Source organism: Lathyrus oleraceus, chromosome 5, assembly GCF_024323335.1.
Source record: "Lathyrus oleraceus cultivar Zhongwan6 chromosome 5, CAAS_Psat_ZW6_1.0, whole genome shotgun sequence".
In the NCBI taxonomy this organism is placed as follows: Eukaryota; Viridiplantae; Streptophyta; class Magnoliopsida; order Fabales; family Fabaceae; genus Lathyrus; species Lathyrus oleraceus.
The window spans coordinates 94866711-94880426 of record NC_066583.1 but is presented as its reverse complement, the minus strand read 5'-3'; the positions used below and the strand labels follow the sequence as shown (position 1 = coordinate 94880426).

The 13716-nt window shown below is 36.0% G+C and overlaps 1 protein-coding gene across 1 annotated transcript; it reads left to right on the top strand.

The window, feature by feature from the left end:
* Positions 1–321: 321 nt before the first annotated feature.
* LOC127087843 (pentatricopeptide repeat-containing protein At4g33170) lies at positions 322–3785 on the top strand. Its single transcript, XM_051028760.1, has one exon. The coding sequence runs from the start codon at positions 532–534 to the stop codon at positions 3520–3522; it is 2991 nt and encodes a 996-aa protein (XP_050884717.1). The 5' UTR covers positions 322–531; the 3' UTR covers positions 3523–3785.
* Positions 3786–13716: the final 9931 nt, after the last annotated feature.

Genomic DNA, 13716 nt, shown 5'->3' with positions numbered 1-13716 from the left:
CCATTAACAAAAAATCAACCTTAGAACTTTAGGAGGTTCCCATCGAATATAACGGATGCGACGAAAGTTAATATCTTCCCCTCGTATAACCGACTCTCGAATTCTAAATTTGATTGCAATGATCATTTTATCAATTTTTCTTCTCTTAGAATTTTATTCTTTTTTTTAGAAATAAATAAAGAACGATGACGATTTTGTTAATCCATTTGCAAGCGTGCGATACCCTTAAAGATATTGTATTTTTCGAAATGCCACTCGTATTGTAGGTTTGTTTTTGTGTTTTCCTTTGATTTCTTGATTGTAAGGGTGAGTACCCATTTTTAATTCCAAGTTATCTTTCGCATATTAAAAAAAGTTAAGGGATTAAGAGAATAATTTAGATATTTTTTTTTCTATATATTCATGCACTTCACTCCTAAGAGATCGAGTCACAAAGTTGATAATGCATTTGCAGTACCGATCCCTCCAATTTCAAACCGTAACAGTAACAACTAACAACCGTTGTTCAGAGAATGAGTCACAAAGTTGATAATGCATTCGCACTACCGATTGCGACCCACTTCCATTCTCACCAAACCACTCACCCAACGCCTTCAACTCATTCATTCCCATTCCCATTCCCATTCACACACTTCCTCTCTTCTTCCTCAATGGTTTTCCATCCTCCGCCACGCCATCGCCCAATCCGATTTACTCCTCGGAAAACGCACTCACGCCCGCATTTTAACTTCCGGCCAAACCCCCGACCGTTATCTAACCAACAACCTCATCACCATGTATGCTAAATGCGCCTCTCTTTCTTCCGCACGTAAACTGTTCGACATAACGCCTGACAGAGACCTCGTCACTTGGAACGCCGTTCTCGCCGCGTATGCTCATACCGGAGAAGTTCACGACGGAGACAAAGCTCATGAAGCCTTTCATCTTTTTCGTCTTCTCCGGCAATCTGTTGTGGTCACCACACGTCACACTCTGTCTCCTCTCTTCAAGTTGTGCCTCCTCTATGCTTCTCCCTCTGCTTCCGAGACCCTTCATGGTTATGCTGTTAAGATTGGGTTGCAGTGGGATGTGTTTGTTGCTGGTGCTTTGGTTAATATATATGCTAAGTTTCGACGAATTAGAGAGGCGCGTGTTTTGTTTGATAGAATGCCTGTTAGGGATGTGGTGCTTTGGAATGTGATGATGAAGGCTTACGTTGAAATGGGTATTGGGGATGAAGCTTTGCTTCTTTTCTCTGCGTTTCACAGAAGTGGGCTGCGTCCTGATTGTATCAGTGTTCGTACTATTCTCATGGGGTTTGGTAAAAAAAGTGTTTTTGAAAGGGAGTTGGAGCAGGTTAGAGGTTATGCAACCAAGTTGTATATGTGCGATGATGATTCTGATGTTGTTGTTTGGAACAAGACTTTGTCTTCGTGTCTCCAGGCAGGTGAAGCTTGGGAAGCTATTGATTGCTTTAGAGATATGATCAAATTGCGTGTACCGTGTGATAGCTTGACTTTTCTTGTGATCCTCTCTGTGGTTGCCAGTTTGAACCATCTTGAACTGGGAAAGCAGATTCATGGTGCTGTTATGAGGTTGGGATGGGATCAATTTGTCTCTGTTGCGAATAGTGTTATTAATATGTATGTTAAGGCTGGTTCTGTTTACTATGCGAGAAGTATGTTTGGTCAGATGAAAGAAGTGGATTTAATATCATGGAACACTGTCATATCTGGTTGTGCTATGAGTGGTTTAGAGGAGTATTCCTTAAGGATGTTCGTTGATTTATTACGGAGTGGACTGTTGCCGGATCAATTCACCATTGCAAGTGTTTTGAGGGCTTGCTCCTCTCTTGAAGAAAGCTACTGTCTTGGTAGACAGGTTCATACCTGTGCTTTAAAATCTGGGATCGTCTTAGATTCATTTGTTTCAACAGCTCTAATTGATGTCTATTCTAAGAGTGGAAAGATGGAGGAGGCAGAGCTTCTTTTTCATAACCGAGATGGATTTGATTTGGCATCTTGGAATGCTATGATGCATGGGTATATAATAAGTGATAACTATCATGAAGCCTTGAGGCTATTTTGTTTAATGCATGAAAGTGGAGAGAAAGCTGATCAGAATACTCTGGCGAATGCGGCTAAAGCTTCCGGGTGCTTGGTGGGCCTTCAACAAGGGAAGCAGATTCATAATGTTGTTATAAAAATGAGATTCGATTTAGATTTGTTTGTCATCAGTGGTATTCTAGACATGTATCTAAAATGTGGAGATATGGAAAGTGCACGGAAAATATTCAATGAGATTCCTTCGCCGGATGATGTTGCTTGGACCACTATGATTTCGGGGTGTGTGGAAAATGGGGAAGAAGAGCATGCTCTTTTTACATACCATCAGATGAGACTTGCTGGAACGCAACCAGACGAGTATACCTTTGCTACCCTTGTCAAGGCTTGCTCTCTTTTAACAGCACTAGAACAAGGGAGGCAAATTCATGCAAATGTTATGAAGTTGAATTGTGCTTTTGATCCTTTTGTGATGACCTCACTTGTTGACATGTATGCCAAGTGTGGGAATATAGAAGATGCATATGGTTTATTTAGAAGAATGAATACTAGGAGTGTTGCCTTGTGGAATGCCATGATAGTAGGATTATCTCAACATGGAAATGCTAAGGAAGCTCTCAACTTTTTCAATGAAATGAAATCTAGGGGTGTAATGCCAGATAGAGTTACTTTCATTGGGGTCCTTTCTGCCTGTAGTCATTCCGGTTTGATATCTGATGTCTATGAAATTTTTTATTCTATGCAGAAAAACTATGGAATTGAGCCTGAGATTGAACACTATTCTTGTCTCGTTGATGCCCTTAGTCGTGCGGGGCGCATACAAGAAGCCGAGAAGGTGGTATCGTCAATGCCTTTTGAAGGTTCTGCTACAATGTATAGAACATTGCTGAATGCTTGTAGGGTTCAGGGAGACAAAGAGACTGGAAAACGCGCAGCGGAAAAGCTTTTTAGCTTGGAGCCATCTGATGCAGCGGCTTATGTTCTTTTATCGAATATTTACGCGGCTGCTAACCAATGGGAAAATGCAGTGAGTGCTAGGAATATGATGAAAAGAGTAAAAGTAAAGAAGGATCCAGGGTTTAGTTGGGTAGCTATAAAAAACAAGGTGCATTTATTTGTCGCTGGTGATAAATCACATGAAGAAACTGACTTGATATATAATAAGGTGGAGTATGTTATGAAGAGGATCAAAGAAGAAGGGTATGTCCCTGATACAGAGTTTACACTTGTTGATATAGAAGAAGAAGATAAAGAGAGTGCTTTATATTATCATGGTGAGAAGCTAGCAATAGCTTATGGGCTCATGAAAACTCCACCATCAACCACATTGAGGATAATTAAAAACCTTAGAGTATGTGGAGATTGCCATAATGCAATCAAGTATATATCAAAGGTTTTTGAGAGAGAGATTGTTGTGAGAGATGCAAATCGATTCCATCATTTCAGGAGTGGGATATGCTCTTGTGGTGATTACTGGTGAATATATTTTACCTTAATCATATTCCATTTTTCCCTTAATAATAATATCAGCTAATTTACATCTACTCTAATTGTGGGTGATACGAGAGATTTGGACAGTAAAAAAGCTACACATTTTATACCTTTAACATATCAAGATTAGACGGTGTGGTAAGAAGTGTACTTGGGGTGCACCCGTTTTTCAGCGGTGTACTCATTAACTAATGCATAAAATTTACGAATTGTTGTAAAATATTTTACTGATATATTAAAAAGTTATTCTTACATGTTACATCTACATGCTTTAAATAAGAGAGAATAGAAAACATAATGGGCTTTGACTAATGGGCCTCATTACTAATAGAAATAATTACTATTTACAATCTAATATTTACAACACTCCCCCTCAAGCTGGTGAATGGATATCTATCATTCCTAGCTTGCAAGTAAGTTGCCTGAATCTTTCTGTTGGTAAGCCTTTTGTTAACACATCTGCCAGCTGATGCCCGGAAGGAACGTAAGATGTAGTTATCAGTCCACTATCCAACTTCTCTTTGATAAAATGTCGGTCAATCTCAATGTGTTTAGTCCTGTCATGCTGAACAGGATTATGAGCAATACTAATAGCCGATTTATTGTCACAAAACAATTTCATAGGACCTTCACATTGTATCTTCAAGTCTTCTAGAATTTGTTTCATCCACAATAGCTCACAAATTCCTAGTGCCATAGCTCTAAATTCTGCCTCGGCGCTTGATCGAGCAACTACACTTTGCTTCTTACTCTTCCAAGCTACAAGGTTACCACACAGAAAAGTACAATAGCCTGACGTAGATCTTCTGTCACTCACTGATCCGGCATAATCCGCATCAGTGTAAGTCTCCATAGTTAGATTTCCACCTCTTTTAAACAAAAGTCCTCTCCCTGGAGTTGCTTTAAGATATTGTAGAACGCGGTCTATAGCCTGCAAATGTCTCACCCTCGGATCATGCATGAATTGGCTCACCACACTGACTGCATATGCCAAATCTGGTCTAGTGTGTGCCAAGTAAATCAATTTTCCCACTAATCTCTGATATTGACCCTTGTCAACTTTGTCACTTTCCTCCTCAAAGCTTATCCTGTGATTTTGTTCAATGGGAACACTTGCAGGTTTGCATCCAAGTTTGCCAGTTTCCTGCAAAAGATCAAGCACATACTTCCTTTGAGAAATAAAGATGCCTTGCTTTGAGTAGGCTACCTCAATTCCCAAGAAATACTTGAGTTGTCCAAGGTCTTTCATCTCAAACTCTGCTGATAATTTCTCTTTGAGGAAATGTCTCTCAATCAAATCATTTCCTGTAACAATAATATCATCAACATACACAAGAAGTACAGTCAGTTTTCCTCCTTGTGAATGTTTAAAAAATAAAGTGTGGTCTCCTTGACTTTGCTTATAGCCCAAACACTTCATTGCCTTTGTGAATCTTCCAAACCATGCCCGAGGGGACTGCTTTAGTCCATATAAGGCTTTCTTCAATCTGCACACCTTGTTAGCTCCATTTGTTATGCCAACACCTGGTGGAATCTCCATATACACTTCTTCCTCTAAGTCTCCATGCAAGAACTCATTTTTAACATCAAACTGTTGCAATTCCCATCCACATGAAGCAGCAAGAGATAGTAAAATTCGAACAGTATTCATCTTTGCCACTGGGGCAAATGTCTCCTCATAATCAATACCATACGTCTGAGTATAACCTTTTGCCACTAGTCTTGCTTTGTACCGATCAAGTGTACCATCAGATTTGTACTTTACAATATAGATCCATCTGCATCCAACTGGACTTTTGTCTCTTTTCCTTTCAATAATCTCCCAAGTACCATTTTTTTCAAGTGCTCTCATTTCCTCATCCATAGCTTGGACCCAATTTCTATTTTGCAATGCTTCTTCAACAGATGATGGGATTTTCACAGAATCAACAACTGCAATAAAACTTTGATATTATGTGGAAAGATGTTTAGTGGAGACATATTGAGAGATAGGGTGTCGATATAGGGAGGGACAAGATCTTTTATCCTTCCTCAAAGCAATGGGTAAATCAACTGGATTAGTGTCACAAGTATCAGAAATGGCACAATCATCACTAGAGGAATCATTTTCAGTACTTACCTCCGGTTCAGGCGATTGAATTTGTTTCTGGAGAAGGTCAGGTTTACTTCTTCTCTGATACACTAGAGTTGGTGCTGGAGGTGCTGATTCCTGTAAAACAGAAGGCCTTGAAGGACCAGGAACACTTACTGGCTCAGATTCAGGTGTTGAACTAGGACTCAAACTCAAACTAGGTGACAACTCGGGTTCAAGAGAGGGAACACTGATAGGTGTTCTAGGGAGGCTAGGACCAAGGATCAGAAACTCGGAATCAGACTCTGACTCTGACTCTATGTCACTTATGTTCTCCCCCTGAGACTGAGAACGAGTGAAATATGACACATTTTCATGAAAGGTGACATCTTTGGAGACAAAGAATTTTCGACTCGGAGGATGATAACATTTGTACCCTCTTTTGTTGGGTGCATAACCCAGAAAGATACATCTGACAGCACGGGGATCCAATTTGTTGCGATATTGTTTGTGAACATGAACAAAAGCAACACAACCAAAAATGCGAGACTCAAGAGTGTGTAAGATAGGAACAGATGGAAAACGTGAAAGCATAAATTGGGCAGGACTTTTATTACCTAACACTCGAGATGGGACCCGGTTAATCAGATAGGCAGCAGTAAGAATTGCCTCACCCCAATAAGAGGTAGGAACAGACATTTGAAAAAGGAGAGATCTAGCAACTTCAAGTAAATGACGATTTTTTCTTTCTGCGACACCGTTTTGTTGTGGGGTGTCAACACATGTGAATTCATGGAGAATGCCATGTTTACTAGTGAAGTTGGAAAATGTATGATTGACATATTCTTTACCATTGTCAGAACGAATTCTTTTTATGCCTTTCCCAAATTGCGTTTGTACCATATTATAAAATTGGATAAATATTTGTGGTACTTCGGATTTAGTATTCATCAAGAAAATCCAAGTTACCCGAGTACAATCATCAATAAATGAGACAAACCATTTTGCACCAAAATATTAGAGGTAGGGGCAGGTCCCCAAACATCAGAATGAATCAAATCAAAAGGTTCATCACTTTTATTAAAACTGGAAGGAAAAGATACACGATTGTGTTTTGCCAACTGACAAACATCACACTTAAAAGACTCAACAGAATGGTGTAAGAACAACGACGGAAACATAGACTTAATTATATAAAATGGAGGATGACCGAGACGCTTGTGTTGAAGCCAAATTTGTGAGGCTGAAGAGGAAGACTGAGACTGGAAACAGGAGGACAATACCTTTGGATGGTCATCAGAGAAGTAGTATAACCCTTCCTTTTCCTTAGCAATTCCAATCGTCTGCCCCGTGGTAAGGTCCTGAAAAACACAATGGGACATAGAAAAAATTACTTTACAATTCAGATCACGGGTAAGCTTATGGATGGAAATTAAATTGTGGGAAAGTGTGGGAACATGAAGCACAGATTGCAACTGGAATGGAGGTTGCAAGTCAATATTTCCAGTGCCAACAACACAAGCATGAGAGCCATCAGCAACAGTGATATAAGGAATACTCGAAGGTGTGGTATAAGAGCATAATAATGTGGAATCAAATGTCATATGATTAGTAGCACCAGAGTCAAGAATCCACGCATTCTTAGGAATATTACCACAAACAGTAAGAGATCGGGAACACAAACTCTTACCAGTAACTGCTAGAGACCCAGAACCAGAAGGCTTACTCATGGAGTCAAGAATAATCTCAGCCATTGAAAGGACAATCGAGAGAAAACAAACCAAGAAACAGGATGGGTTAGGGTTTCAAAGATGAGTGAACAAAAACAAGAAGCACGATGTGCTACAACACAAAACAACAATGACCCAAACACCCAAAAACAACAACAAACTGCAAGCTGCAGTAAAAAAAAAAAGACTCCGCTACAAGGCGGCTAGGGTTTAGGCGGAAGCGAATCCCCCAAAATCGGGAGCTCTTGATACCATGTTGTAAAATATTTTACTGATATATTAAAAAGTTATTCTTACATGTTACATCTACATGCTTTAAATAAGAGAGAATAGAAAACCTAATGGGCTTTGACTAATGGGCCTCATTACTAATAGAAATAATTACTATTTACAATCTAATATTTACAACACGAATTAAACTAAATCTTGAAGTACTTATCTAATTTTAATTTTAATGGTGTGATTCTAAGAGTGTATTTGGATGAAGTATTTTAATTAAAGTAATTTTTTTATGGAATTTAAAATGATTTGATCAAAAAATATGGAGAATTGTTAAAGTGATGTAAATTTATGAAGAATTTATTGAAGTTAAATTTAAGGAATTTTATATGATACCACTAAGTAAAAAGTTTGAAATTGCTCACTCCCTAATGTAAATGTTAAATTGTTTATTATTAATTTTTTAATTTTGCAAAATGATTCTCATTCTTTATTAAAATTTCAAATCCACCCCTAAATTTTCAAAGAATTGCAAATCTGTCTTTAGAAATTTTCAAATTTTACAAATTGGTCCCTTTAAATTTTTAAAAATTGTAAATTGGATCATAATTTTCATATTTTAAATTTGCCTCAAAAATTTTAAATTTTATGAAAATGATCCCAAAAATATAATAATGAATTATTTTAATACTCCATCAAAACAAAAGAATTTTAAAATGAATCAATTTCAAATGAATCATTTGAATTGCTTAGAATTTTAAATTCTCTAAATTTCTAATTACCTCATCCAAACTAGGGGTGTTCGCCGTGCGGTTTGGACTAATTTGACACTAAAAATCATCTGAACCGCAAGAGAAAAAAATGCAGTTCGATTTGATTCGGTTGACTTTTAGAAATAAACCTGAGTCAAACCAAACCAAACAAATGCGGTTTTGGTTGATTCAGTTTTTTACATGACTTTTATTGAGCCATACATACATTAGAGAATAATATAACTTTGTGTTTAGTCATTCATACATTACCAAATAACAACAAAACTCATCATATTTAGACAAAACTTTCTAATTTAATATACAAAAATAAGATTAGACAAAAGTGAAATAAAAAACATAAATTAGTAGCATAAAATAATATTATAATAAAAAAACAAGAAGATGAGAGATTAAAGACTATGAAAAAGAAATAACGTAAGAGATGCGAGATTAGAGAAAAAATATGTGATAAAGACGTAATTGGAAGAAAAATCAATAACATAAAAATGAGAAGATGAAAAATAAAGAACATAAGAGAGAAGATATTAGAGTAGAAGATATGAGACATAATGCAACCGGATAAGCTTTTTTGTGCACTCAATACTTACACAAGCATACCATATACATGTGCAAGTGAACCACACCTTCATTTTGTAATAAAAAACATATGGAAATATACTTTTGGAATCCGAAAATACATTTCCACAGAAATTTGTTTTCATTGCTAGCTAGAGATGGGAATAGGTTGGACCGAGTTAGACTTTATCAAGCCTAAGCCTAGTCGTGTAAAATACTTGAAGCCTAATTAAGTCTAGTGTGTAGCCTATCATAAACTTATTTTTAGGCTTAAACTTGACCTTTAGAAGGCCTAATTGACTTATAAGTCTACTTAATAGCCTATTTCATTTCAACATTCGTAAATAAGTAAATAATGTTAAATAGACAAATAAATTAAAAGATCAATGAGACTTAATATTTGTTTGTATTGATTTATTTGAGTTTACCTTTTAGGATAAGTTTAGTCATACTATTTATTTGAGATAACTTATGAAAACAACTTATGATATTATTCATAATATTTTTTCTACTTATTTTCATAAGTTCTTTAATATAATTAATATTTATTTTTGTATTTTAATTCAAATAATAAAATACTATATAAAGCTATTTCATATTTATTTAAATAGGCAAGCACGATATGCTTAAAAGTTTTTTTTATGATCTATGACATAGTATTTTTAACTAAATATGCTTATAAAACATGTTGTTGGACCTTTTCTATTTAAAAAGAGAGTTTGGCAAAGCTTTGTGATATATAAGTTTACTAGGTTCTAGAAATTCATTTCTAAAGACTCTCCGGAAATGCATTTCTGGAATAAATTTATTCTTAATATTAGGGTGTGGCTCAAAAACGAATGAATTGTGTGTGCATTAGATACATCCGAAGATATATTTCCGAAATCAGATGAGCATTTTCAGATTTTTATATGGTGTTTTTCCACCTCTTAAGGTGAGATTAATAATTCCCTTATAATTTTTATAAAAACAATAAAGGTTAATTTCGCCAATATAATAAATTATAGTTTAACATCCCTCTCATCCCCTTGATTCGATGAAACAAAAAATCACTTTACAAGAGTGTTAATCCACTCATCTTCCCTCTCGTCCCCTCCTAAAATATTGATCAAACACTCTTCATTTTAAATATTTCTTCTCCTCTCCCCTCCCAAAACTCTTAATTTTAAAGATTTTATTTTAGGTCTCACAATTTTATCTCATATTATAATATTTTATTCATATTAAAGTTTATTTTAACTTTAAATATTAATTTAAGTGATTTTTAATTAATACTATTATAAAATAAAATTTATAAATAAATAAAGTTAAACTTAATTTTTATAATAATAATCAAAATTAACCTTAAATACATGATATATATATATAATAAAAAAAGATAAAATAAATAACATCGTATATATTAATCATATTTAACTTTTATAATTAGTCAAATTTAATGTTTGTATATAATATATTATATACTATTATAATTATATAATTTTGCATATCTTTTTATAATAAAAAAATAATTAATATATTAAGAAATAAAGAGTCATTAATGAATCATTTTATTTTTATTTTTCATTATATAATATATTATTTTATTAACCGAGTACCAAATCCTAAAAAAGTGCATCCATTACATATAATGTACATTCAGGCTTATCTTTTTCTTTTCTCAATTCTCTTTGTCTCCTCCATTCTTGATCTCCTCTGTTATCATCATCGCAAAAACCACTTTCATTTATTCATTGTGTTTATGATAATTACGCTTCAACTTCATTATTCTTCAATTAATGATGTCTTTTTCGTTCAATTAGGAAATTAGTGGTTATGTTTTCGTAACTGCAAGTGTCTTTGTATTTTTTTGTTATTGATGTAAGATGTGTTTTTATTTATAAAAAAAGATAGATGCAAAATATATGTTTATTTTATATAATAACGGAATATTTGTGTCATAGTTTTGATCAAAAAATATAGATTTTTTTTTAAATTCGATCTCTGTGGTCTCTGAGGGGTCTGTGGGAATAAGGATGAGGAAAATATTCCCACATGGTGGGGATCGGGGACGGGGATGGGGAAAATATTAAGGGGCGGGGTGATTCATTGCCGCACACGGGTCAAAAACGAGTAAATAAAATGTGAATATTTTACTCAAATACCCCTAATTTAAAAAAAATCTAAAATAACCCTGATTTCAAAAAAATTCTCAATCTACCCCACTTTTAAGAGGAGGCGTCAGACCAATTGGCGCCTCCTCTTAAACTTAGAAAGGAGGTGTCAATTGGATTGGCTAGGGCTCCTTGTGTTGCCAATCCAATTGGCGCCCATGTGTTAAGCTTAAAGGGAGACGCCAATTGGATTGACACCTTTGTGTGTTTTGTGATTTTTTTTGAAAAAAAGTCTACATGTTAGATAAAGTCGAAATCAGACCAATTCATATTAATATTAATTCTCGTTTACACAAAAAAGACTAATGTTGATGACCGGGATCACCTAACCGACCTCTAGTCCCACATCCCCTAGCTACCCAAACCCGTGGTCCTAACCCATGTTGATGATTCACCCCAGGTGTTTGAGTATCTGAGGGCCCAGGAACATCACTACCAACTGCAGGAGATTTCCTGTTGAGATAGTCAGACAAATCAGCGCAGTCTTGTGTATGCATCAAAGATGTACTGTCATATCTGAGTTCATGACCCATGCTAGAGTAGTTGGGTTGGGTTTGAGTTGTTGTAGGGAGACCGGGACGATTGGAGGGAGACATTGGTGTGAATGATGCATTGAGGAAAGGTTGAAAAGATTGTTATGGTGTTTGGTAGACATATGGTTGTTCAAGGTTTCAGTTTTGAGATGTTTGGGCTTCTTGACTATGATAGGAGGAGAGACAATTGGTTTTAAATGATCGTTGAGTGTTTTGGCTAAGGCGGTTTTGGTAGGGTGATGTGTTGGGTGCGAAGTGATGTTGGGTCTCTGGATGATGATCTGGTTGTTGGTGGTGGTACGGGGTATGCTCTTGGTATTGTGGTTGGGTGTATGGCATGTTAGGGTTGTATGTTTGTGTGTTTGTGGAACGGGAAGTTTGACGGATAGGAGGTTGTGAGTAGCCGGTCTGACAATGTTGTTGGGGGTTAGATGTTGAGGCTTCTGGTGTGTAAGTTGCCTGACGTGGGTCATATAGGTACATATCCTTGGCGATGAACTTAAAACCAACTGATATGTACTAAGCCATATAATTACGACTTGGTTTTTCTTCAGTTGGCATCACAATATCAGTTAAGACATGTTTATGGCAGTGCTTCCATTTGCGACACTCAAATCTAGTGAAGCTTTGTCATGGGTTAAAGTTCCATTGGTCGTTAACTTTGCGTAGATGTCATTCTCCTAGGGTTGCTGGGGGATCTGGGATGTGTTGAAACATACCAAACTGCAATTTAACACGATCAATATTGTGGATCTCCACAGTGGTGAATCTTATGATTGGTGTGCATGCAATCCAAACAGCTGCATCTTGTTCGTTGATTTCATGGTCATGATCCAAATTTAGATATGGATGCCAAATGAATTGAAATGTGAACATATGTTAGCTTATAAATTTGGTAGAGGAAATTAACAAATTATTACGAAATAGTTAGGTTAATGGCCATACATATGTCGGTCGAAGGTGATCCAAGAGATTGTCATACTGGGTAATACAATGTCTAGGACATCTGTTATAACTCATACCACGTGCCGACCATATGCAGCATAAAGGTAAAAATATTATTTAGAGATAATAACCGGTAAAGTAAGTAAATATAGTCCATCTTTAAGAACTTACTTTTGTGCATACGGAAATGTGAAATGGTTGTTGTTGACGGGTGCTAGGAACGGTAGTCTAGATCAACCCCATGCTTGGAGTAAAACAGCACATCCAGAAAAGGTAGATGTGTCTTTGTGTGAATTTTTACATAAAGAGCTATAAAGATAAGCCAGACAAGCAGATCCCCAACTGTAACTTCCTATTCTATCTACATGTCTTAGTAAAGGTAAATACATAACATGCATACTAGACGACTACCTTCGGGAAATAAAAATGAACCAATTAAAAGCATAATGTAACACCTAGTTTTTATTATTCGAGCCTATTCGGTCGAATTCTCATCTAACTGTAAGTTGTTATAATATGCCTTAAGGCATGAAAGGAGTATACCTTGACCTCTTGAGTTATCATCTAACAAATCAGCATCCAAGAGGTCCATGCAAATTGAATTCACATAGTTGGTTTTACCATTTACCACTTTACCTTCGATAGGCAGTCCCAATAGCATGTAGGCGTCTTCTAACATCATGGTACACTCACTAGTTGGAAACCAAAATGTGTGTGTATCGGGACGCCATCTTTCACATAACGCAAGAATGAATTTATTATCCACCGACCAAGATACTATTTTGCTTATATGTCCAAAACCGGCGAGTTTGACATACGGTAAATCATCGGGTCCATGTGTATATATTCGTGGACCTGAGTTCGAGACCTTGAAATATCCTATAAAAGAAACAACAAAATACGTTACTTTATAAAAGATAAACAACAAATTAAGTATCGTTATTAAAAGGTATTCTAGACAAATAACAGAAGAATTAAACGCTTACATAAGTTGCTATGCTTGCAACTGTTCCTCTGTGCGATTCACCCATTATGAGGAGAGACATTGTCGGAGATGAAAGAGATTGTTGCAGATGAAAGAGGTTGTTGCAGATGAAAGAGTTGATGTTGTTGAGGAAGAATTGAGTGTTGGTGTGGGAAAAATGTGAGAGTTTCATGCCTATTTATAAGGCGTGACATGCAAAAGTGTGGAAGCATGGAAAAT